The 23,197-nt window shown below is 50.9% G+C and overlaps 8 protein-coding genes across 8 annotated transcripts; 6 read left to right on the top strand and 2 right to left on the bottom strand.

Moving 5' to 3' along the window:
• Positions 1 to 36: 36 nt before the first annotated feature.
• Z519_00024 (uncharacterized protein) lies at positions 37 to 3,330 on the top strand (the record flags this gene model as incomplete). The annotated part of the gene is made up of 2 exons (XM_016757784.1): positions 37 to 3,020; positions 3,081 to 3,330. 2 exons carry the CDS (start codon positions 37 to 39, stop codon positions 3,328 to 3,330), a joined length of 3,234 nt encoding a protein of 1,077 aa, XP_016625033.1.
• Positions 3,331 to 8,445: 5,115 nt separating this feature from the next.
• Z519_00023 (uncharacterized protein) lies at positions 8,446 to 10,369 on the top strand (the record flags this gene model as incomplete). Its single annotated transcript, XM_016757783.1, has 3 exons — positions 8,446 to 8,512; positions 8,585 to 9,161; positions 9,226 to 10,369. 3 exons carry the CDS (start codon positions 8,446 to 8,448, stop codon positions 10,367 to 10,369), a joined length of 1,788 nt encoding a protein of 595 aa, XP_016625032.1.
• Positions 10,370 to 10,778: 409 nt separating this feature from the next.
• Z519_00022 (uncharacterized protein) lies at positions 10,779 to 13,709 on the top strand (the record flags this gene model as incomplete). The annotated part of the gene is made up of 2 exons (XM_016757782.1): positions 10,779 to 10,826; positions 10,920 to 13,709. 2 exons carry the CDS (start codon positions 10,779 to 10,781, stop codon positions 13,707 to 13,709), a joined length of 2,838 nt encoding a protein of 945 aa, XP_016625031.1.
• Positions 13,710 to 14,157: 448 nt separating this feature from the next.
• Z519_00021 (eukaryotic translation initiation factor 1A, Y-chromosomal) lies at positions 14,158 to 14,761 on the bottom strand (the record flags this gene model as incomplete). The annotated part of the gene is made up of 2 exons (XM_016757781.1): positions 14,158 to 14,586; positions 14,741 to 14,761. 2 exons carry the CDS (start codon positions 14,759 to 14,761, stop codon positions 14,158 to 14,160), a joined length of 450 nt encoding a protein of 149 aa, XP_016625030.1.
• Positions 14,762 to 15,175: 414 nt separating this feature from the next.
• On the top strand, positions 15,176 to 15,784 carry Z519_00020 (uncharacterized protein; the record flags this gene model as incomplete). The annotated part of the gene is made up of 1 exon (XM_016757780.1): positions 15,176 to 15,784. The coding sequence occupies one exon, from the start codon at positions 15,176 to 15,178 to the stop codon at positions 15,782 to 15,784; it is 609 nt and encodes a 202-aa protein (XP_016625029.1).
• Positions 15,785 to 16,746: 962 nt separating this feature from the next.
• Z519_00019 (uncharacterized protein) lies at positions 16,747 to 17,990 on the top strand (the record flags this gene model as incomplete). Its single annotated transcript, XM_016757779.1, has 2 exons — positions 16,747 to 16,818; positions 16,872 to 17,990. 2 exons carry the CDS (start codon positions 16,747 to 16,749, stop codon positions 17,988 to 17,990), a joined length of 1,191 nt encoding a protein of 396 aa, XP_016625028.1.
• Positions 17,991 to 19,210: 1,220 nt separating this feature from the next.
• Positions 19,211 to 19,990, top strand: Z519_00018 (uncharacterized protein; the record flags this gene model as incomplete). The annotated part of the gene is made up of 1 exon (XM_016757778.1): positions 19,211 to 19,990. One exon carries the CDS (start codon positions 19,211 to 19,213, stop codon positions 19,988 to 19,990), a length of 780 nt encoding a protein of 259 aa, XP_016625027.1.
• Positions 19,991 to 20,730: 740 nt separating this feature from the next.
• Z519_00017 (uncharacterized protein) lies at positions 20,731 to 23,181 on the bottom strand (the record flags this gene model as incomplete). The annotated part of the gene is made up of 2 exons (XM_016757777.1): positions 20,731 to 20,934; positions 20,989 to 23,181. The coding sequence occupies 2 exons, from the start codon at positions 23,179 to 23,181 to the stop codon at positions 20,731 to 20,733; spliced, it is 2,397 nt and encodes a 798-aa protein (XP_016625026.1).
• Positions 23,182 to 23,197: the final 16 nt, after the last annotated feature.

Here is a 23,197-nt window from a genome sequence, read left to right as displayed (position 1 = left end):
GTTGGTTGCTGCCAGGCATAGGATCCCAGGTTGAAAATGGATGAAGTCAGTGACGTGGATATCAAACACGAGCGACCCCATCCGTACGGCCAACCACCGCCAGGTCCTATCCACCGTATGCCGCCAGCCGAGACCCCTACGTCGTACAGCTATCCTCCTCCGCCGGGCGCAGGTATGCCACCGCCAGCGCCGGCGTGGAATCCAACGCCCTCACCCTACAACGACTCCGCGGAACACCGTCCTCCGCCCCCAGACATCACTCATCAATCGCCATATCCTCCACCACCTCAGTCCTCATATCCTCCAACCCATCCCCCACCGAGTAGAGAACCCCCTGGTTATCCTCCGGAGCCAGGTTACGGTCGTCCAGGCAGTGTATCGGGCCCTGCCAGGTCTCCAGCCGATGTTCAGCAACAACAACAACCGCCCTCATATCACCCTGTGAGTAGTAATCCCCACGAAGCTCCGTACTATCCCCCCCCAACCGACTACAGACCGCGTCATGCCTACCCAGGGCCCGAACCCCAGATCAACGGAACTCACCAGCAGCCTCCTCTTCACGTCGTGACAGGTCATGAGATGATGCCTGGACAGCCTCCGGGCCCGCCGGCTTATGGTCCTCCTTCAGCAGGCCCAATCCCGCCGGCCGGTCCGTATGCATACCCTTATCCCTACCCTCAGGAACACAGAAGGAAACCGGTTCGAGCCGCACAAGCTTGCGATTCGTGCCGTCAACGAAAGGCGAAGTGCGACGAAGGAAGACCTGAGTGTCAACATTGTAAAGACAATGGGCTGAAATGCTCATATCGAGAGATCCCCCCACAAAAATCAGAGAAGCAAGTTCTTGCTATTACCGCTCAGTTAGACTCTTTGGCCGAGGACGTGAAAACGTTGGCACAGAAAGCTCAGGAGCGGGACGAGAAGATGGATCAACTACTCAAGCAGCAAAATGACAAGATCAACCTGTTGCTAGATCATTTCATGCAGGCACGAGCAGAACCTCCTGCGACCGTCGACGTATTAATGACAGAGTCAATGGCAGAGCAGCAAAGTTCGACTGTGATCAAATCGCGGGAAGCACCCAGTCCCGCTCCACCGCCACCGCATCCGATGTTCCGCCGACAGGGGAGTTCCGAAATCAGGTCTGGCTACTCGCAGTCCCAGAACCCATCGGCCGCGTCCGTCATGATGCAAATGCGAAATTCTGAGACAGACAGCATGGATACGCCTATGCCGGCCAGGCATACAACCGCCGCGCAGAACCTCGTTGCTTGGCCATCAATCAAGGCCCTGATCCCCAGAGGGATAACCCCGTCGTACGTATTGGATGAGGAAACCAGCAGAGGCCTTTTGAGACTTTATGGCTGCGGCGAAGGAGAGGACAAAGGCGATGGGCATGAAGGCGCTCCGAGTCCAGCTCACAGCAACTCATCGGAAGGGCGACGCACGGATGACGACACCTCTTCTTCACCGCACGGGGTTTGGGGAAGCGGACAGTTGCATGTGCCGATGGCAAATCAGAACCATACTGCACGTGAACACCCCGGTGGCCTGAGCCCTAGTGGTGGGCTGATGCTGGATTCGGAAGCAGTTGATCGATTCTTTCGGAGTTTTATGGAAAATATGCATATCCTACACCCTTTTCTCGAGCCAAAAGTCCTCCGGATCATGGTTCAGTCCTTCAAGAGAAAGTACAGTTGGGATTACCGGGCCACGCAACAGGTTACGGCTATTGGCAACAAGCGCAAGCGGGAGACGACTGACTCGCCGACCTCAATGGATGACTATAATAGCAATCGCCCCCACCAGTCTAGGGGTTATAATACCGCAGTGCCTCCAATCGAGCATTCGGTTGCCAATGCCATTGTCTTGCTGGTGTTGGCGCTGGGCAAGATCACCTCACATCGCGATCCTTTGCCGGGACCCGCGTCAACGGCCACGATGCGCACTTCGACACCCCATAGCGCGCTGTATTCAGACCTTCCGATGCCCATGTCGGCGCCCACCTCTCCATTCAACCATCAGTCCAACTTGAATGGCACGGTTTCCAGTCCAGCAAATCCGCAGGGCAAGAATATGGATGTCATCCCGGGACTCGCATACTTTGCCATAGCTGCAGATATCCTGGGAGAGCTGCCGGGAGGTGCGGATGTATCGCACATTCAAGCCTATCTACTTGCGGGTTTGTATATGGGGCAGCTAGCACGCATCCTGCCGAGCTATTTCTACATCAACAAGGCTTGCGTTGCAGCTCAAATCCTACTCGAGTCGACCCCCTATGTAAACAACACCATGAAGCCCGCTCGTCGCAATTTGATCAATTTTGCATTCTGGTCATGCTTACAATTAGAGAGCGATATTGCAGCCGAGTTGGAATTGCCTCTCAGCGGGATCGGGCGCTATGAGAGCCCTCAGCACAAGGAGTTTCCGACGAGTATTACACTAGAGAGGATCCCAGAGTCCGCCGGGGACGACGACATCCTGAGGTTCTATTCCTACCAAATCCAACTGCGGACCACGATCAACAGTGTCCATGCCACACTTTATCGAGAATCGAAGAATCTCCATACAAAACCAAGCGACAGCATAATGTCGGCTCTGGACGACAACTTGGAAAACTGGAGAAAGATGCTGAACGACTGGGATTGGGATGACAACGACCACGAGAGTCCGAACATCAACGTTGCCCGAATGCGAGGGAAATACTACGGTGCTAAATACATTATCTGGCGACCAACTCTGCGGTATGCCCTGTCACAAGCAGCGATTCCCACCACCAAACCCATCAAAAGCCGACCATCAGAATCGCCTGCGGGCTACGGGCAATCATCCGAGGTGACTTCGCCAGCAGTGTCGCACCTCAATACTCCTCAACAATATGGCAGAGACGTTCCCTCTATGCGTCCTGAATTGTTAGAGGGCTCGAGGAAGTGTATCGAGGCCGCAATCCGCAGTACTACGTCCTTCGACAAAGTTCCCCGCCGTCTCGTTGTAACCAACATCTTCGGCACGGCTCACGCGTGAGTACAACCGTCTTTGCACGGTTTCCGAGTGTATAATGACTGACATTGGGTTTGCAGACAATTTGGGAACATGCTGGTGCTGTATGCGACCTACACCTCGCCTCACCCAGGGTTAAGCTCGCTGGTGCAGGAAGACGTGTTACGGCGGTTGCACGACCGCACAGTCAGAATTTTGCGGGAGAGTGAGAACATTTCACCGGTGCTGGCCAAGGATCTGAAGATCCTGGAACACGTGCGCATGAAGGTGTTCCCATCCTCGGCGTATCCTCCCGCTAGTACTGGTTCCAGCTTTTCCTCGAGTCGATAACGCCAACCGAGTCGGACCACACGTTTCCAACCCGGGCCAGAATTTTAATTTTCTTTTGTACACCAAGACCTCGATATCCCGGATGGACGCTGTCTCAGAATTTATTGCATGTGTTGCACTATATATGTGTGTTATGTGGGCAGGTCCTCCATTTCCCTGAAATCTTCTGGCGGCATTTGTCGAAGCGTTCCAGCGAAGAAAACCATCGTCAGCATCGTCGAGTATTTTTGTCAAGTTATCTACCAAAGAGTCATCGTTATCATCAACCACGGAGTTTACGATCATCTGAATAGCATTATTGCTTCTTAACGGCCGAAGGGGGGCTTTGTGAGTTGTTTGGTTGCTAGTTGCGCAAGTGCCACTCTGCGCCACACGAGAAAGGACGAGGAGAAAAAGGGTCACATATTTATCAATATGGAGAAGAAAGAACGATAGGCCCGCAGCAAGAGCCTGTCCAGGTAACTGGTCGCAACCGATGCATTCCGGATCCTCGATCATATCTTTCTGTGTGGGCAGTGAAACCCAGCAGTCTTTGTCGAAGTATACTATAAATATTTTGTTTCCTTTGCAGCGGGAGAGGAGAGGGAGACCAAATCAAGAAGTGCTGGTGGCAGCGGTAGTAGTAGCAGCAGCAACGTCAATATCAACTGCAAATGGAAGAACATTGGAGAGTAGAGGGGGAGAGATAGTTTTCATCTTGTGGGTTGGGAGAAGGAGGGACAAAGGCCACGGACAAGGTAATCTGTACACTATCCAACAATAACTCGTACAAAGGACAGAGAGGCCTTCTTTTGGGGGGGGGGGGGGGGGGTCTGCTGTTAAAATGCCATTTAACCAAATACGTCTCTTCTAGTGCCTTTTCTTCCCTCTTTCGACCGGTTTCGTTAGCTCAGTCTTTCTAACCTGGGTTTGACTGTGGCGTGTGTTTATGCGCCTTGTTACCAGCAATTCCAAAGCACATGCAGAGCAGGGGAGACTGTATACTATCTCTGATCAGGACGGAGTAGGTGTACTTGTATGTGGTGGGTAATGAACGATAATCCAGCTTCCGGGACTCATTCGGAAGAAGGGCCAACATTTTGATGGCGATGCCTCGCATATTCTAGCTACCTATCGAGCTACTATGTACTAGGGTGGTCCGCCCGTCCGACGAGGACTTCGCCCTCTACGACTGCCAGTATGTACGGAGAACTAATGTGTAGCATGCGTCTGCACATGTGGCGCTGCATTGATCTCATCCACCTACGGTTGCATGTATGTATGTGGGTGCACGTCATTTTATTCTCTCCTATCTTTGTCCTAGGTCTGGTTGGGTGAGTAGTGGCGAGGCTGATAAATGCCTGCAGTGGAATCACAGCGGCTCGGAAATGCAGGTACCCGAGCGGGAGGATCACCCAAGTCAAGTGAGTGATCGCTCGCTTCAGAAAATCCAAAATCTTCCAGTCGAATCGTGAGCGAATATCAACGTAAATCATGACGGACGATCGTCGATCAACTTAACCCGCCACATAACGAACAAGACTGCGAGAACAATACCTCATAGGCCGACAAGGCTCTCCGGCAGAGGATTTTCCTAGTAGTCCCTCCTTAGTGGATTATTTAAGTTGTTCGATAAACCACCTGCTGGCGTAGACAATATAAATTGCGTAGTGTTCAGGACCTTTTTCACCGCCCCCTACATATTACCTCCATTTTCACTGTGACTGATTCGGCACTAGCATTCACTATGTTTGAGGGGCGCAGCCGCTTCCACCCCGTAAGGCGGTGCTCTGAGTCTCAGCAGGAAGTCAAGGCATGTCTCATCCAAGCAAAACATTGACCGTTGACGATCCTTCGTGTGGGGAAGGAGGCAGACAGACAACCATTTTCCGACAATGAAGCATATGTCTGTGGCAAGCGAAATCACAACACTGAGAGCACGACGCATGCTCATGGGTGAGTCCTCGAGTGTCTTCTCATCTCGAGAATGGCAACCTTGGTCAATGACAATTGAGTCGACGAAACAGTGTGGATCGCCACCTTATCCCACCCAGAACCTCTCGCTTATTCAGTACAGTCCCGCCAGCCACCATCGCTACGCAGAACCATAATCTCGGCCATTTCGCAAGCGCCCGACGTGAGCAGCGCTCTTAAAAGTACATCCACACAGCTGGTCTCCGGAACTTTGCTGAGGTCGGGTGAATGACGAATCTCGAAGAAGTGAATAAAGGATGTGGTCTATGCGGCATCACCATTGTTGTCGATGACTTGCGGTCCCATGACAAAACTTGGAAAAGGCTTTGCGTTAAAGAGGGTCCGGGATTGGATGGCTTTTGAATGGCCTTTGTCTCGCCGCGGTAGAACACAGATTTCGCTGGATAGCATAGATCCGAATGTGCCAAGTGGTTGGCATCAAGCATTCCGTTAGGCCATTGCTCCTCCATCAGCTTTTCAAAGATTGACTTCTTCCATTCTGTTCAGCCTTCGTCTGTTTCTGGATAAGGATCGAATTGGACGGGGGCCCAGAAGTATTAATCTCGGCAAGGTTGCAAGGTTTCAAAGTGAGCGCATATCGGCAGCTGCAACTCGTAATGCTTTAATCTGGGAGCATCTTCAATGATGAGCGCATCAGGAGGCCATTCTTCCTTGAGTCAGTCGACCCAGATCATTGAGTATGTGCAGATGATGACTCTGGAATCCCTGAAAGCCGACGATCCTTGAGGCGGGACATTGGTGAGACGCTGGAATTGAAATTGAATTTCCTCTGAAAGTGAATGCGCCAGCAATTTTCTTCACCATCATATTCGTAAACCCCCAACCCAGGGATTTTGTCTTGGGTTCTTTTCGCAAAAGTGCCTCTGTAGTGGAGACGATCGCCACTATGAGTGCACAGCCAGCAGGCGTATAAATAAGGGACACCTGGTAGTCAAAGATATTCTGAGCTACGCGGCGGAGAGATGGGTCGACGTCATCGCAATGAGAGGAGTCAACCAAGTAACCCTATTCCAAGAAGGGCAGACGCTCTTTGACAACTTCGCCTTACCCGACAAACAATGATAGCAAGGAGAGTTGGAACGTGCTGAATGATGGAATAACGCTAAAAGCAGCCATATCTTGCCACTTCGGCCGCTATAGGGTAGGAATCATCCTTCTCTGCATTGATATCAGCCTTTTCGCGGTCAAGGAAGGAAATCCGAGATTCTAGCATCCAGCTTCTCCTCTGTGCTAGGGATAGAGGTCTATTCGCGACCAACAGAACCTTCGAGTCTGGCACTAGGCTTTTTCGTTGTGTAGAGGATCCTGGCATTGTGACATCGCTGTCCTGCTGTCGGTTTTGCTCGTGGCCCTGCATTGAAATCAGCGAGAGGGTTTTTTTGTGCCTCCAATTCTGAATGGAAGTGTCGGGGAAAAGGAGCTTGATCTGAGCAAAATGTCTACGCATGTCATTAAGAACGAAGGAGGTTAGCGAAACTGTAGAATCGTGCTTTGCACCGTCTACTTGGGACAGGTGTGTATTAGGTGAGTTTTTGACTATCCGTACAACGATTTGTGCAGGCGACTTGTATGCATCACCGGGGCTTTACGACTTGTTTTGAGGATATGCATTTTAGTTGATTTACTTTCCTGAGGAGATGTGTCTCAATAGCGATTCAAACAGGAGCTGCTTTGAATCATAGTGGATCGTGAATCTGTGGGTGCCCATCGTCCGCGACATTTTGATGATTCCGTGATAGGATATTTCACACTCGAAGCAGTTCCGAGGGTCTGCTGAGGAAATTGATAGAGTGGTAAATCGCTCGGGGTGCTGGCCATCAAATTGACAACCCAAGCGGATTATCGATCTGAAAGACAGCGGGGGTGAAGGCTTCAGAAACTTGTTGGGGAATAACATGTCATTAAAGAAAGGTGGTAGGATGGTTGAGACGTATTGAGGTTTGGGTAGGCACTAGGCTTTGTGCCATTAATGCTTAAAAGGCTTTGAATACGCTAGGGAAGAGTTACAAGCAGCTTAGTGGAGATAGTACAAACTGAGCTCATGCCATGCAAGATGTAGACTTGATGTTTGGTAGATGGACACTGTTTGAATCTCAACCAGGAGGTCAAGACCTTGCCGAATCTGTCAGTGGAGAATGCAACAACGCGCAAAGTTGGTGAGACCGAGTACTCAGGATTTACTGAAGTGCGGAAAGATAACTAATTGTTGTCTCACCAACAAGGGCCGAAGATGCTCGAGGATGAGTAAGGCTAGGATGTGCATGGAAATGAAATTGAATCCAGCGAGACAGATATGAGAAATCGGTCAAAGCAAGCCGAAGTTCGATGCACGTTCGTACACTCTGTTCGATTTATGGTGCCGGCAAGACGCCTTCTCAAGGCCACAGAACTGGTTGATTGCAATTGACGAGGATGGTGTTACAAGGACGATTTGGTTGGGGATGCTGTAGCTCGAAGATCCATGTAGGTCTGTGTGGCGCGAGTTGATTGGCCGAGGGGGTCATCACGTGTTTGAGCAGTGTCTTGCACAGTCAACTCAGTATGCTGTGCCGAGTATGGAGGAGTCCAAGGACATGTAGCACATAACTCCGCCTCTAGAATGGGCTGAAGTTCTTAGGCTATGTCGAACGCACCAAAAGACTTCAGTTCGTAGGAGCAAGAGGGGCCCAGCCACGGAGTACTATGTACTATGTACATATCAGGCTGACGTCAAGCAACCTTTGTGGACGGAATGAGGCTGAGGCTCTTGTATGGGTGCCTCAGCGGGTACTGGGTACTTACGCACTGTTGGATGACCAAGTTTCGGAGATGGAGGCCTGGGCGTCGCTGTGGCTGAGTTCCCGGTGGCAGCACCTTAACTAACTGCCCTGGAACGAGGGGTGCGAGGGCTAGGGAGGCCCCCCAGGGGCTCGGCTAGGCAAACGACGCAGGCAACACGTCACAGGGTCTCACTCGACATACTTAAAACCATCCACTCACTGGCTGAGGCGTGGTGCAAGTTGCCTCTCGCGAAGCTTGCCTTGCTAACTAGGCGCTGAACTCTGCACAAAGAAGTTCCGACGATTCATTCTTCATCAGTCGTTCTTGTCCCATCACATCCTCCCAGTTTTGCCCGTCACAGCATCTGTCGTCAAGTCGAAGATGGATCAGAACAATCTAAGGCGCAAGGACACCACAAAGGGTCCCCCTCTGCGCGTTCTGTCACTAGGTATGATTGTGCCTCTCCCGGATCCGAATCTGAACCCCTGATTTGTCGCTGCATGAATACTGATGCAGGCAGATGGCGGCGGCGTTCGCGGATATTCGATGCTCATCATCCTCCAAGAACTCATGCACAGAGTCTATGTCGTGACCGAAGGGGAACCTCCGGATCGTCAGTCTGGTACCCCAAAGCCCTGCGACTATTTCGATCTCATCGGCGGCACTGGTACGGGTGGATTGATTGCTATCATGCTAGGACGCCTGCGCATGGACCTGGAAACTTGCAAGGCGGTCTATGTGAGGATGACAAGAAAAGTCTTTGAAACAGACAAGACATTTGCTGGCATTCCCTACAAGCATACCTTATTCAAGGCTTCCAAACTTGAAGAAGCTATTAAATTATGTGTTCAAGAGCACACGCTCTTTGAGGATGAGGGGAACGACGGCACAGCTTCGGGGGGACGAGAGTTTCAGGACCTGACGAGCCCAGTCAGTACCACAAGTACTGCAGTGAGGAGGTCGATGAGCGTCAGAAGTTCCAATTCCATCGGCAGTCCCGCAACTCCGCTTCGAACCTCCGTTGTCTCCCCCTCGTTCCCAGCCTGGGGCAATGCCAATGCCAGCCTCTACGACAGCCGCCCTAATCGAACTAAGACGTGAGTAGTCTTTCCGTTTTCTCGAGATATGGTGCTAGTTTCAGCCATGATTAACTGAGTGCAGCGCTGTCACTGCCGTGTACCAAGGCACAAATCCTCGAACAGGTTCCTCGATCCTTCTGCGAAGCTACGATAGTCGCAAAGAGCCACCTCCCGAGTACAATTGTAAGATCTGGGAAGCTGGAAGAGCTACTTCCGCTGTGGGTCTCGCGTTCAAACCCATTCAAATCGGCCAAACAGTGTTCATCGACGAGGGCGCGGGAAAATTTAATCCAGCACCACAGTTACTCGAAGAGGCTGCGGTCAACGAGTGGCCAGGAAGGGAAATAGGAGCCTTTGTCAGCATTGGTACAGGTAAACGCCCCGAAGGCACCAACGCCCGGCAACATGAATGGTGGGAGGATTTCATTGGTGGCAGCATGGGCGCCTTTGCAGAAGCAAGACGCCGACTCATAGCCAAAATCGAAGGCTGTGAGGAAACGCATCAGCAAATGCTCAAGACGGAATTGCCAAAGCGAGGCGTACCAGTCGGCAATTACTGCCGCCTGAATGTCTCGGTTGGTCTCGGCGAATTCGCCATGAACGAATGGCAACATTTGTCGCAGATGACGGTCAACACTAGGAAGTATCTGAGCGAACCCACAACTCAGCAAGCATTGATGGATATGGCGACGAAATTGGCCAAAATCGAGTTAATGAAGAGGAGACATGAGCACCAGTTAGAGGCGCAGGCCCGGGAGTCAAGCTGGTCATTGAGACAGAGTAATATTCCGCCAGTACCCTCTCACCCACAAGCCGTCGAGTTGCCGGCGGACGAAGAGATGTACACGACGACTCCTCCCCAGCATTACCGCGTCCCTGGAAATCCCCCATACCCTGATCAATTGGCCTCCTCACAGGACAAATTTGTACTAGTTCCAGGAGAATCACCTCCGCCGCGCATGTCGGGCGAATTACCATATCGGGGGAGAGATGACAAGATAGTCGTACCTCAGCCGCCACCTCCGACGTCAACATACAACCAGTCACAAGTACCGCCTCCAAGACCTCCAAAGACACCAATTAATGACCACGTCTATCCTGCCCATCCTCCGCAACGTATCTCACCAATCAGGCACAATGGGGCTCCTCGGCCGCCATACCCAGACGACGAAGAGCCTCCGCCACAGTACAACCGGTACAAGAAGCCGGAATATGTTCCCAGGTAGTGAAAAAAGAAGAGTATCCGATGTTTCACTTTATATGCCTGGCGAATGCGCGTCTTCCAACGCCAGAGGGCTCGGATCGCCGCTATGATTCTATGATTGTGGACATTTTTGCTTTAAAACCGAGATACCCAAATGAGCATATGATGGATTGGAAAAACAGGACATAGTTATTCGTTCCGAAGTCAGGAGCCGTCTCAAAGAAATGGTCTCGGGTAGCAAGATCGAGAAACGAGTTACGAGAAATGATATTGCATATTACCATTAAAGTTCTGCCGTATCAGCTCCGGGGAAGTGCAAGAGCTGAAGTGGCAATTTGACCCTTCTTGGCTGTGCCGAGTATTTGCCATTCAACTGAATCGACGGCCCTCCCAAAGTTTCCTTCTCTTGAATGTAGCTTAACAGTGTGAACATGCCGGCGGCAACTCCACAGCCGCCGGTCAAGCTTTCGCTTCCGCTGGTACGTTTATATTGATATTTCGTGGCGGTTTGTGATGCTCAGACGACACTAACGTTTCTCATCTATGTGGGAGCTGGCTAACACGTTCGATAGCAATTTCAGCAGGAGATCTATCACCTCCTTCGTACGGAGGATGTTCTTGTCATCCTCGCTCGGGGACTTGGCCTTCTGAAGATTGTGACGAACCTACTCCATTCTTATGATGCGGCAGGCAACTCCCTCGTTATAGTTGTCGGAGCCGACGACCGTGAAAATGAATGGATAGGAGAAGCACTAGCGGAACACTACGCCGTGTCTCGGAGCCCTCTGGCGAAAGGCCTTCGCGTTATAAACACTGATAAAGCCACTGTGGCAGCGAGGGAGAAAATTTACGCCGAAGGAGGAATTGTCTCTGTCACTAGTCGTATCCTTGTTGTGGATCTTCTCTCCAAGTTGTTAGATCCGGAAACCGTTACTGGCTTGGTTATCCTCCATGCAGAGCGCGCGGTCGCAACCAGCACCGAAGCATTCATTGTACGGTGCTTCAGGCAACATAACAAAATTGGATTTCTGAAAGCGTTCAGTGACTCCCCCGAACCGCTGACTTCATCATATGCCCCACTAGCGAGCTTGATGCGGAATTTATTTCTGAAGAAACCCTCGCTGTGGCCAAGGTTCCATGTTTCTATTGCGCAGAGCCTCGAAGGCAAGAAGAAGGCAGAAGTTATTGAGTTGGAGATCGAGATGACAGCTTCGATGAAAGCAATACAACAAGCGGTCATGGAATGCGTGGAGACGAGCATTTCGGAATTGAAAAAGGCCAATTCGGGACTTGAGATGGATGATTGGACACTAGATTCTGCTTTACACCAAAATTTTGACGCCATTGTCCGAAGACAGCTCGACCCAGTGTGGCACCGAGTCAGCTGGCGAACGAAACAGATCGCAAATGACCTTACGGTTCTTCGGACGATCCTACACTCTCTTCTCAGCTACGACTGTGTCTCGCTCCTCAAGTATCTAGATACTGTCCTTGCAACACATTCCCCCCCTCCGAACTCTAAGCAGCAGGATCAGTCACCTTGGCTGTTTATGGATGCTGCTTCAATCATATTTAACTCGGCAAGGGACCGAGTCTATACTGGCAAAGTCGACGACAGTGGCGTTCTACCCACATCTAAGTTACCAGATTCCCTTGTTCCTGTCCTCGAGGAGCAACCGAAGTGGGCTGTACTTGCGGAAATCCTTCAGGAGATTGAGACTGATGCGTACCTAAATCCGGTGAGGAGTGACTCGAATGATACGGTGTTAGTGATGTGCAACGACCAAGGAACCTGCCGTCAAATTCGAGAATATCTTCAGTCTATGCACGTGAAACCTCTGTCTAGAGACCTGAACAACGGACAAGCTCCTCATGAGGTGGAGGAACAAGAAGCCAAGGGCTCCGCAGAATTTATGCTAAGACGCAAACTTCGAGAATACCTTGGGTGGAGAAAAACATTCGCTCAAGTCAGCGCATCACTGTTTGAGGAGAACCAGAAGTCTCTAAATGATATTAAGGGGAACAGCACAGCATCTGCTCGACTCGGTAACAAAGCACCTGCCAACAAACGCAGACGTGTGAGAGGTGGAGGTGCCTCGGGTCTTAACCCATCCCGTACAGCCAACGGTGCGGTGGCTTTAGTTGAGGACAAGGCAGCACAAGTAGCCAGTCTGCTGGCAGAGCTACGTCCTTCAGAGACTGAAACGTTCCAAAAGGAGGATTTGGTGATTGATGATCTCAATGGAGCCGGAGAAGACTTCTTCGAGCTGTACAGTCCGGAGGATCAAGTGGTAGTTCATCCGTACGACGGCGACCAAGATGATCAACTCCTTGAAGAAATTAGACCGAAATACATCATCATGTACTCGCCATCGGCGGACTTTATCAGGAGAGTCGAGGTTTACCGATCAAGCCACTCGGACCGCAGTGTACGAGTTTACTTCCTTTACTATGGTAACAGCATTGAAGAGCAGCGATACCTGTCTGCAGTTCGTCGAGAGAAAGATGCTTTCACGAAGCTTATCAAGGAGCGAGGTAATATGGCAGTCACACTCACGGATGCTGGAAATCTGGACCCCGAAGAAGCCTTTTTGCGGACGGTCAACACTCGAATCGCCGGTGGCGGAAGACTTGCAGCCACGGCTGCACCTCCGAGAGTGGTGGTGGACGTTCGCGAATTCCGCTCATCTCTTCCAAGTTTACTCCACGGTCGGAGTATGCAAGTTGTTCCATGTCAGCTAACAGTCGGCGACTATGTACTGTCACCAGATATCTGTGTCGAGCGGAAGTCGATACGAGATCTAATCGCTTCTTTCAAGAACGGACGACTGTTCAACCAAGCGGAAACAATGCTCCAGTATTACAAATACCCATTCCTACTCATCGAATTTGAGCAAAATAAATCTTTTACCCTAGATCCATTTGCAGACCTGACCTCGGCGCTCAAGGCGCCGGACGCAGAGACCAGGGATTTGCAAACGAAATTGGTTCTTCTCACGCTTGCCTTTCCGAGGCTCAAGGTCATTTGGGCATCCTCACCTTACCAAACGGCGGAAATTTTCGAAGAACTCAAGAAACAGCAAGAAGAGCCAGATCCATTGCGAGCAGTGCAGATTGGCTTAGACGAGAATGAGGATCCAGAAGAGAGAACATTCAATACCGGGCCGCAAGACCTCTTACGGACGATTCCTGGAGTGACAGCAAAGAACGCAAGTCGTCTATACCTTGAATGTAAAAACGTGTTGGAAGTTGCCAACATCAGCCTCGAAGAACTTGATCCACTTGTGGGCAAGGAGTCGGGTCGACAGATCGTCAGGTTCTTTACTCGAAGGGTTGGTGACGAGGAAGATCAGTCAATGTAAACTACTATTGTGCTCCTGGCGTTGGAACGCACGGTCTGAAGTCGGACTGACTAGCTGTTGTGGCTGTGGCGAGGATCCATCATTTGCGATGTTGCAGAGGCTGCGCTCTTGGATACCTTTGTGCTTGAAAAGCAGTAGTTTGCCGTCGTAGGGGGATTGAATGGGTTGATAAGCGGCAAAAGCGAACACGGTAGTCAACAAATGATGAAGATGCATGAATAGTATAAATTGAAGTAAAACAGAAACGTCGTTGGAGGTCTCTAACTAAAACTAGATCCATTCTCCGAACTCCCATCAAATCATCACCGCACTCGTACTGGTAGTGTTTGTGTGAATGCCCGTAACAAAGCAGCAAAGTGGCAATGCAGCCCCATGTCTCATCAAGTTGTGTCCTTCAAGACCTGTTGGATTCTCCGCGAATGCTTGCAAGGGAATAGTACTCTCCCCCTTAGATGTCATCGATGTCGACCTCCTTGTCGGAGTCACTATCCCGGTCTTCGTCGAACTCGACATTATCGTCCACGCCCTCGTGACCATAGGTATCGGTCTCGTTGATCTTTGCACTCTCGGGGAGTTCACCGTATGCCTTTAAAGACCTTGCCTCATCCGCGCTGTATTTCAAAATGACGTCTCCCTTCTCGTCTTGATAGTCTCGCAAACTCAACAGGATGATGTCTCCTTGGTTGATCCAGACTTTCTTGCGCAGTTTGCCACGGATGTGAGCGAGACGTTTTTCGCCGTCGAAACAGAGGGCCTCGAGACGGCCGTTGCCCAACATTTTGAGGACTTGGGCATATTCTTGTCCTTCTTCCTTGAAGGTCAACTCGCGCTTTTCGTTGTCATTTTCGTTCTTGCCGCGACGTCGGTTTTTACCTCCCTGTAAGCATTCGAGTTAGCATAAATTTTGGTAGAGAACACTGGCAGACGTTTCTGGTGCGATTCTATGTTGTTGCCGTGGGTCGACACGAGAAATTCGTGGCGGGGTAAGTTGGGTGCGGTGTGGCGCTGGGGCGGGTGGGCTGTAGACTTACCTTTCCCTTATTCTTAGGCATGTTGGCTGACTGTCAGTGACAGAGAGAATGTGTTGTTTTTGGTAGAAGTGTCTAATGGCTTGCGAGACGTTGGTCTCGTGTATTTGCAGAAGATTGCCGTGGTTATTGTGTGAGAAATAATGGTATGTGGAATGGGCCGCGAAAGAAGCCGCGAGTCGACGTTGTCTGCGAATAAATGGTCGGATATTCGTGGGGCAAAATTTGAAGTTCTACCAGTACTTGTACTTGGTGGTGGCCACTAGTCCGTGGCTGGCAACCGCTGCCTAGAATCTTCACCCTGCTTCCTCAGCCCTGTTGCACTGTGCACCCAAGTGCTCGTACCTTTTCTTTGCTGCTCTGCTCGCCACTGCTGCCACTCCAACCTATTTCTGCTTCCTCAAATGTCAGTCACCCGCCGTTGAAAATGCTTGCCCGATGGCAACTGTCGTTACCACTCGCCCCTTCAAGCCCCTTCCCGTCCCGCAGGCCCTTGGGTTTGGGCTAAAGGCGCGTTTCACTCACGTTGAAAACGTCCCAACTCTATTCGACCACAAGTTCCTAGTCGACCGATACAGCCCCAAACGAGCCGCCATTACGGACTATTATTCTAGACTTGCTCCGGACGTTCTTCGATGGCGCGTTATCTCGAATGCCAGCATCAAAAAGGTCCCCAAGGCCGTTCTGCGAAATCGACTTAAACGTAGATGGGCCAGTGCCTTTGCAGAGGCACTGAAAAGGGCTGGATACTATCATAACGGGAGGCAGCGTTCTGGTCCCAAAGATGGCAAAAACTACATTTCAGGACTCAAGGGTACTCTCGAAATCCTGGTCTTCTCAGAACGTGGCATCACATGTCCTCATGGCGAGCTTGTTGGTGCATGCGGTGCTTTACTGAAGTCCCTACAACGGAGACAGCAGCACTTGGACAATGCGGGTGTCGACTCTACACCAGGAAGAAAGGCTCTAGAGGATAAAGTAGACACCGAAGTCGACCAGAATGTGCCGTCCTCCATGTGGTCACTCTGGGGGCGGACACTCTTGTGAAAGATCGATTTGTAAAATACGTGTTATCCTGTACTATCAGAGCTGGGCCCACGGACTACTGTATTTAATTCAGATTTGGCATACCAAGATCATATAGGGACTACCGTTTGATCATCATAATTCCGGCGAAGGAGCTTCTCCCCGTGCATCGCCTGAAATACGGCCGACTGATCGAGCGACATATGATCCGCTGGGCCCCTGTTCTCATGCTTCCTCACGGTCAAAGGGGAATCGACATCCGTTCAAGATACACAAAGCATCTCCGCTTTGACTGTCTCGGCTGCCAACCCAAGCAAACAGCCGCAAACATTCGTCACGCAGGCCGCTTCTGGTGGATCGATCGACTCCGGGATTGTCGAATGCTCTGCGCCGCCCAAGAGGAACCCACAAAACTCCTCCGCCTATCCATGGTCTCGTGTTCGCTATTCTGGTCAATGTTGGTGTACCAAGTAGTCAATATAATATCGAGCTGGATTGCGAAGTTGAGGCTCCAAGAACTGGAGCAGAAGTTGGACTGTCGTCGTTCATGCATCCATTGGCGAAATCGTTTCGGTCGAAAATATCCCAATGGCTGGATGAAGTCAAATACGTTTTCAGCAACCCTACCTCTTTCTACTATGTGACGAGGAAATGAGGCGAATGTAACGCAGACGACAATGAATAAGGAGCGTGCCCAACCCTTAAATAGGTGGAGTTATGGTGTTGGACAAGGATATTACAGTGAGACGATTGTTTCCCCTGCTTCACGTGCCTGGAACTTTTATGCGATTTCGCCGCGCCGCGCCCAACACTTCGTCGAAGATATTAATTTACCTCCATTGAATATTCGCTGACCAGCACTAGAGATACAAACCCTGGTGCATCAACCATTCAGCTTGAATCATTTCCTTGTCCCCTTTTAAGTCGTTCGCTTCATTTTTATCTGTGCGCGCTGTGCATTACTATTTTCAGGAGTCAAAGAGATGTTAGTTTCTTTGACTGTCGGCAAGGTCGATGCCGGTGTCGCGGTCTTGCTCACCCAGGACAAGCGGTTGGTGAGTTGAGTGCTTTCTATCTGACAGTATCCATCGACTTACGCTTACTTCAGATCGAGTTTCCTTCTATTCTCCTACCGTCAACCATCACATCGGGCTCGATCGTTGATATCGAGGTCAGGCAGAACCACGAGGCAGAACGGAATTCACACGCCGCTTTCGCTGCCTTACAGAGACAAATACTAAACACTTATGGTCTCCATATCCCTGCGACACCTGTCTTGCGCCTCCGCAATGCCACACAAACCTCCCTCGTCCTCGAATGGGATCCCATTCAGTTGGCAACGACTACTCTACGTTCACTTGCCCTCTACCGCAATGGAAGCAAGGCAGGGAACATCCCACGCCCCCTAGAGACGCTCAGCACCAAAATGAGTGGATTAGCGATCGACACAGAGTACTCATTCTATTTGGTGCTCAAAACCAGCGGCGGAATATATACGAGCAATACCCTCACAGTCAAGACCCACGCAATGAACAACCTGACGGGTATAACCGTCACCCCGGGGATACTGCCTCCGCAACTGAGAGAAAGTCTTGAAGCAGCTATTGCGCGTATCGGCGCAAGAATCAACGACACGGTCAAGATTGACACCACCCATTTCGTCTGTACAGAAGGTCGGGGTCGTGATTGGGAAAGAGCAAATGAGATGAATATCCCTGTCGTCAGGCCTGAATGGGTGGAGGGCTGTGAACGAGAAGGAAAAATCATCGGAGTCCGTGGATATTATTTGGATGCGGATCCCAAACAAAGACAGCTCGGGTCGAACCCAAGTCTTTCAGCACCGGCAGGCCGACCTTCCACCACGACTGCGCCAAAACCCCAACACGCAAATGTGCCTCAGCAGCCAAAAGAACAGCCGCCAAAAAGTCCTGATAGAGAGAGCACTGTAAGCGGGGAGCCGGGTCCTGAAGTTCTTCCTACACCTCCTCTCCAGAAAGAGCTACCGCCGACGCCAGCCGACGATGGCGAAGAGGGCAGCGAAGAGGAAGAAGCTGAAGATGAGGAACAAGAGGCCGCACCGGCCGAGCCAAAGGGTAAAGGCAAGGCCCCAGAGGTCGAGCTAGATCAGGAGGATGACGAGGAGGATGATGGAGAGGAATTAGGTGGTTCCCAGCAGCTGTCCAAAGCTGAGGGCAAAGGGGCCGAAATGGAAGATGTCGCTTTATGACTGGAATGAAAATACTCTGGGTCTCGGAGGGCATAGCCACGAATTATGAGCCGGCCGAGTCGTCAGACCGGCCATCAGTTTGACTGTGGCTGGTAAGGATTCGGACGCCGCCACAACCCGACCAGGTGGCTCTTGTGACAATACCTTCTGTCGCTCAGGATCGGAATTCCATAATGCTCCCTGGCAGGCTTCGGTGGGAAAAGTTCCATAAGATTTCAAGGGATGGAGTCTCATGCGGGTGGGGGGGAACAGGGCTGTGGATAGAGGAGCCGGTATCACCAGCCAAGTCTTGGAGTCTGGAATTGAACTTCTCCTGTGGGGCGAATGTTGGTTCGGGGCTCAGCCTCAGCCTTATGGCATGGAGCAACACGCAGACACAGGCAATATGTGGGAGAAGCGACGTCAGCAACAATCGCAGGACCATTGATCGCCTGCTTCCAACTTCTTTGCTTCCACGAGCGGCATCAATCAACGTCCCTTGCTCTCATTTGACAGGATTTCGGTTCATTGATGGAGAGGGTTCGCCCAGATCAAAGCCAAAGCAAGCAGCACAAAGCTCTCAACAAGCCACAAGGAAGACTGCGAATGAAATGGACAAGTTGGAGCTCGCTTGCATCTGCCTGGCGCTATTTCCCCGGAGGGGGACATCAGCACCTTGATTCGAGCTCCAACTTGTCCTCGTACTTCAGCCTCACTAGCCGCAGCGCTCCGGCCACTCAGGGCTCAGCCTTGTTGCTGCGCATCTGCAGGCCAAGGCAGTAGGTTCGACAACAATGGCTACCACTTGTGTGTCGTCTTTCAGCAATACGAACTAGGAAAGCATCTGCTCTAAAAGGTTCCCGCATCGAGCGCTGCCACGGAATGTCATCTGCATGTCAAGCGGTATAAGACCGCCTTGCACCTCCACCAGACCTGTTTTTCCTCTTCTGCATCCCAACTGTGTACAAAGCAACTGACCAACCGACACTTTCCTTACCTTTTCTTTCTTTCCTTTCCAGTCTCTCTTTTCTTTGTATTTCCTTATCACATTCATTGAAACCTGTTCCAATCAAGCAGCATACCTCGACTTCAGAGGGTTCTCAAGTACATTCATTGCAATCAACTGTTCCATTCAAAAGCAAGCATTCGGAGACAGCTATAAAACACGCGCTCTCAATAGTCACCGCAACCCCGAGTTAATACGTAGTATATACTCACAGGCAAGAGATAAGCAAATCAAGATGTTCGCTCATTCCATCGTCGCCGGGATCCTCAGCATTTCTGCCCTTACTTGCGCCGCTCCTCTCACTGTTCGCAATCAGGCTGGCGGTTGCAGCTACAATAATGGCACCTCAACCACGACAGCCCGCCCAATGAGCACAGGCTCTTCAATCAACGATGCTCCCTACGGCTACCCTAATGACACATCATACAGCACCCCTGCTCGTCCCATGACAACCGGCTCTGGCTCTGGATCACCATACAACATTCCAAGCCAGAGCAACCATGATCAACCCATTGCCACCATCCTCCCCGACTTTACGTCTCAATACACCGTCTCCAGCGGTGCCATCAATTTTCACACCAGCCGTGGCCTCGTCTCTCGCACCCACAGCAACAGTGGAAATGACATTACCACGCTGGTCACATTTGAACTCGACGAGAAGTACGGCGGCAATCAATGTCAAGTGGTCTTCGACTTGGGTCCTAATCCAACGAGCTACGTCACCGGCACAGGCAAGGCACAACTATTCACGTCCCTCGCTCCAGCCACAGCCGATAGCGAGAGCTGGCCCTCGGGCAATTTGCGGAATCAACATCTTGGGACAATCGACGTGAATGCTTACGGCCGCGCATCCTGGGAAGCTGATTCTGGACCTGGCGCCACTGTCGAGGGCAGGTTCCCTTGCTCGCTCATCGCGGGACACATTTACGGCGGAGAGATTGTCCCCGTCGGGGATGAAGTTACCATCTCTTGGGCTGCCACACAGGGCGATGGGCCAAAGATACTCATCTTCTAAACCAGCAAGCATGGACATGGTCTTTCTTGGGTCATTTAGGTGAAAGAGCGACTTGTTTGTCTTTTAGCGACTGGACGGAATTGTACTTGGGGTGATATGGACAACATTTTCTGCAAGGCAAGCGTGTCAGCAAGCGGGCACGGACGGTTATCAGTATGCTGAAATGATACCACGATCTTGGTGCATCTTGGATTTTGTTTGACTATTTTGAGGGTTGGGCAGAGGCTGTTTTCTTTTGATATGGACAGAGCAAAATATCCAAGCATCTAATACAGACATATCTACATCATCGGCACGACGATCACCAGCTGACCTGGCTCATAATCATAAATTTTTTCTCGCTGTCTGTTGGCCATACTACACCTGCCTTTGGTGCATGTGCAAAGTTCCAGAGGACCAGCTGCTCCAAGTCCCTTCCTAGTGCGTACAAGGCCAGCTAATGGAGCTCGAGCAACGCCCAACACAAACCTTTGTTTGTTCCACCTTCGGGTTTCGTATCGCGTGTGCGCAATGAAAAATAATGCATCCAACCAAACTTTTTGTTGTGTATTCAATTGACACACCATAAATAGGGGATTCCCAAGTGATATCGCAAGGCTACACTGGCGCACTTCACCGCTAGTGATCCTTTCTCCATACCCAACGAGACCAATTAGCCTTTTCCACGTCAAATACCGAAGAAGCTTTGAGCCCGCTTCATGCGATTTCTAAAATTGTCGTCCTTCAACCCACCCTTCGCATCATACAATCTTATACACTTTCTTACACCACCAAAAGCACATGACTCCAAATAAGACCAAGCCGGCCGTGGTGGCCCAGAACCAATTCAGATTATCCACGTCTTGACCGGGGACTTTGAAATTGCCGCCAAACATCCCGGTGACGATATTCATAGGGAGAACGATGGTTCCGAGAACGGTCAACTTGCCTAGAACGTCGGCAGTCTATGAAGGTAATCAGAATGATTTCGATTGGATCGGCGCGTTGATGGGACAAACCTTCTCCTGCCGCTCGTTCATATGGATGCTGACCTGGGCTAAGTAGTTTCCATGTGCCCTGGACAGGACCATCTCATAATGCGACAGATTTCCCGTCATGGTCAAGATGTGATCCTGGATATCACCGAGGTACAAACCAATTTCCGACTTGGGCGCGACTTCCCACTGCTCGTTGCAACGTTTTGCAAACCCCTTTATAACATCGGCCTTGTTGCCAAGCAGTCGGTACAGTGACATAACCTTTTTGCGACACTCGCCAATACGGAGGAGCATGTCGATTCCACTGATTCCTGGATCACCCGCATCTGACTTCCTTTCGTCGACTTTCCTTTCGCCATGCTCTCCGGCAAGGGCATTAGTGTGTTGAAAAGCTCGCAATATCAAATCGTCGATCGTATCAACTTCTTCCTCGATGTGAGTAATCAGAGGTCCATAAACATCGGTGATATCGTCAATGATGGCATATGAGATCCAATCCGCACTGAGAATTAGATAATCCGAGAGTTGGCGAATCCGCCTTCGGACATTTGCAGGATGCGGTATCTGAGAGAAGTGAAAGGTGACGATACCATACCGGAAGACACAGACATACATGTTGATAGGTTCCAAGTAGTCTTCGCTGTTGGTATCTTGCTCGAAGGTCCGATAATTAATGAAATAGTAGTTGCGGAACAGCTCAACTTTCTCACGCGCTTCTTGCATCATAATATCTTCCGAAGTGAGAGCATGAATCCCGAATGTCTTTGCCAGGACACGCATTTCCTGATCTGTCGGACAGAGAACATCGAGCCAGAAAGTCGGCCGCGGTCCGTATTTCTTCGGCTTGGAAGGACGAGAAAATGAAGGTTTCTTCTCCGGTGTCGCTGTGCCCGAGTTCTTGCTCTTATCAGAACTCTTTCCACTGGCCACAGGCTTCAGTTGGGACGTCTCCGCAAGACCAGGCATTCCGGCGTAGTTCTCAACCGCCGTTGCACTTTTAGGACTTTGCAGTGCACTGGGTGTTTCCGTAATTTGACCGACTCCTAGCAAATCCTTTTCCTCCTCGGAACTTGAATCGATCAATTCGGGGGGATCTGGGATGAAAAGTTCGCGAAAAGTCCCACCTGGTTGTACCAATTCCGATATCGTCTCGGCGTGGATCGTACTTTCAAATTCCTCGTTGAAATAAGTGTATCTGTATTGCTTGTCTTCCTCGACATGGTGCCAGGAATTCTTCTGAGGCCGCAGCCTTCCCTCGACAAAAACAGGCTCACTGACCTTCTTTGCCCGCCGTTCTCCAGCTTCCCTGGCCTCTTTCTCTTCTCGACTCCACTCATCAAGAACCCACAGATTGGGCCACTCCCGCACTCGGCGTTTTCGTCGTTGGCAACTCATATAGGGTTCCTGTGGCTGCGTTCTATGATAATACTCGTCCCCAGCTTCGGATACTTCATCTGCAGGGAAACATACATCTACCTCAACTGGCACAGTAAGCGAGCGATGTCGTTGAAGTCCACCAGGCCGAAGTCTAGGACTCGGTGGTGCAGAATTCGGCTCATTGTCTCTGTCCGCGTCGATAGTGATCAACGCGTCCTTAGTGGCAGCCGTAAGATTTCTTCGACTGTCCGGTGAACGCGTCAGGAAATTTCCGTCGTCGACCATAACATCGCCATAGTGAGGTTCAAGAGTAGGGCTCGGTGGAATAGATGGAGGGTTGTTAACGTCGTAGCCTTGGTCCAACTTCGGGAACGAGTGTCCAGGAGTCCCAGTTGTCCTCTTTCTTTGCAGCTGCTTTGAACCCGACGACAGCGTAGACGTATGAGACTTGACCCTAAAAAGTCCATAGCCAGCTTCGACGGGAGTTTTAGGCTTTGCCGCACCAGGAATCAAGGGTGTACGATCTGTGGAGTCTTCATTGTCGGATGCATTAGAACTCGAATCATCTGGTTGAGCTCTCTGCCTCTTTTGCGAGCCGGATTCAAGTTTGGGGAAATGTGCGCTCCGGTACGATGCAGCAAAAAAGGGAGCTAGGCGACTGTCACGCCGAGGACGTAATGTAGGCTGGTCTCGGTGGTCTAGGAGCGCTTCACTGTCCAGGCTGTCGTCGCTGATGTTGCCTGGGTTGGACTGGTAGAAGGGTGGACGCGCGCTGGTAGTCTCTTGGGCTTCTTCGATCAATGGATCGTCCGTTGGAACATCTCTTCCGCTCTGCATTGCGGAGGTTTCTGAA

This window comes from Cladophialophora bantiana (assembly GCF_000835475.1).
Source record: "Cladophialophora bantiana CBS 173.52 unplaced genomic scaffold supercont1.1, whole genome shotgun sequence".
In the NCBI taxonomy this organism is placed as follows: Eukaryota; Fungi; Ascomycota; class Eurotiomycetes; order Chaetothyriales; family Herpotrichiellaceae; genus Cladophialophora; species Cladophialophora bantiana.
Note: the sequence above shows the minus strand (reverse complement) of the source record. Positions and strands in the feature narration are given on the sequence as shown.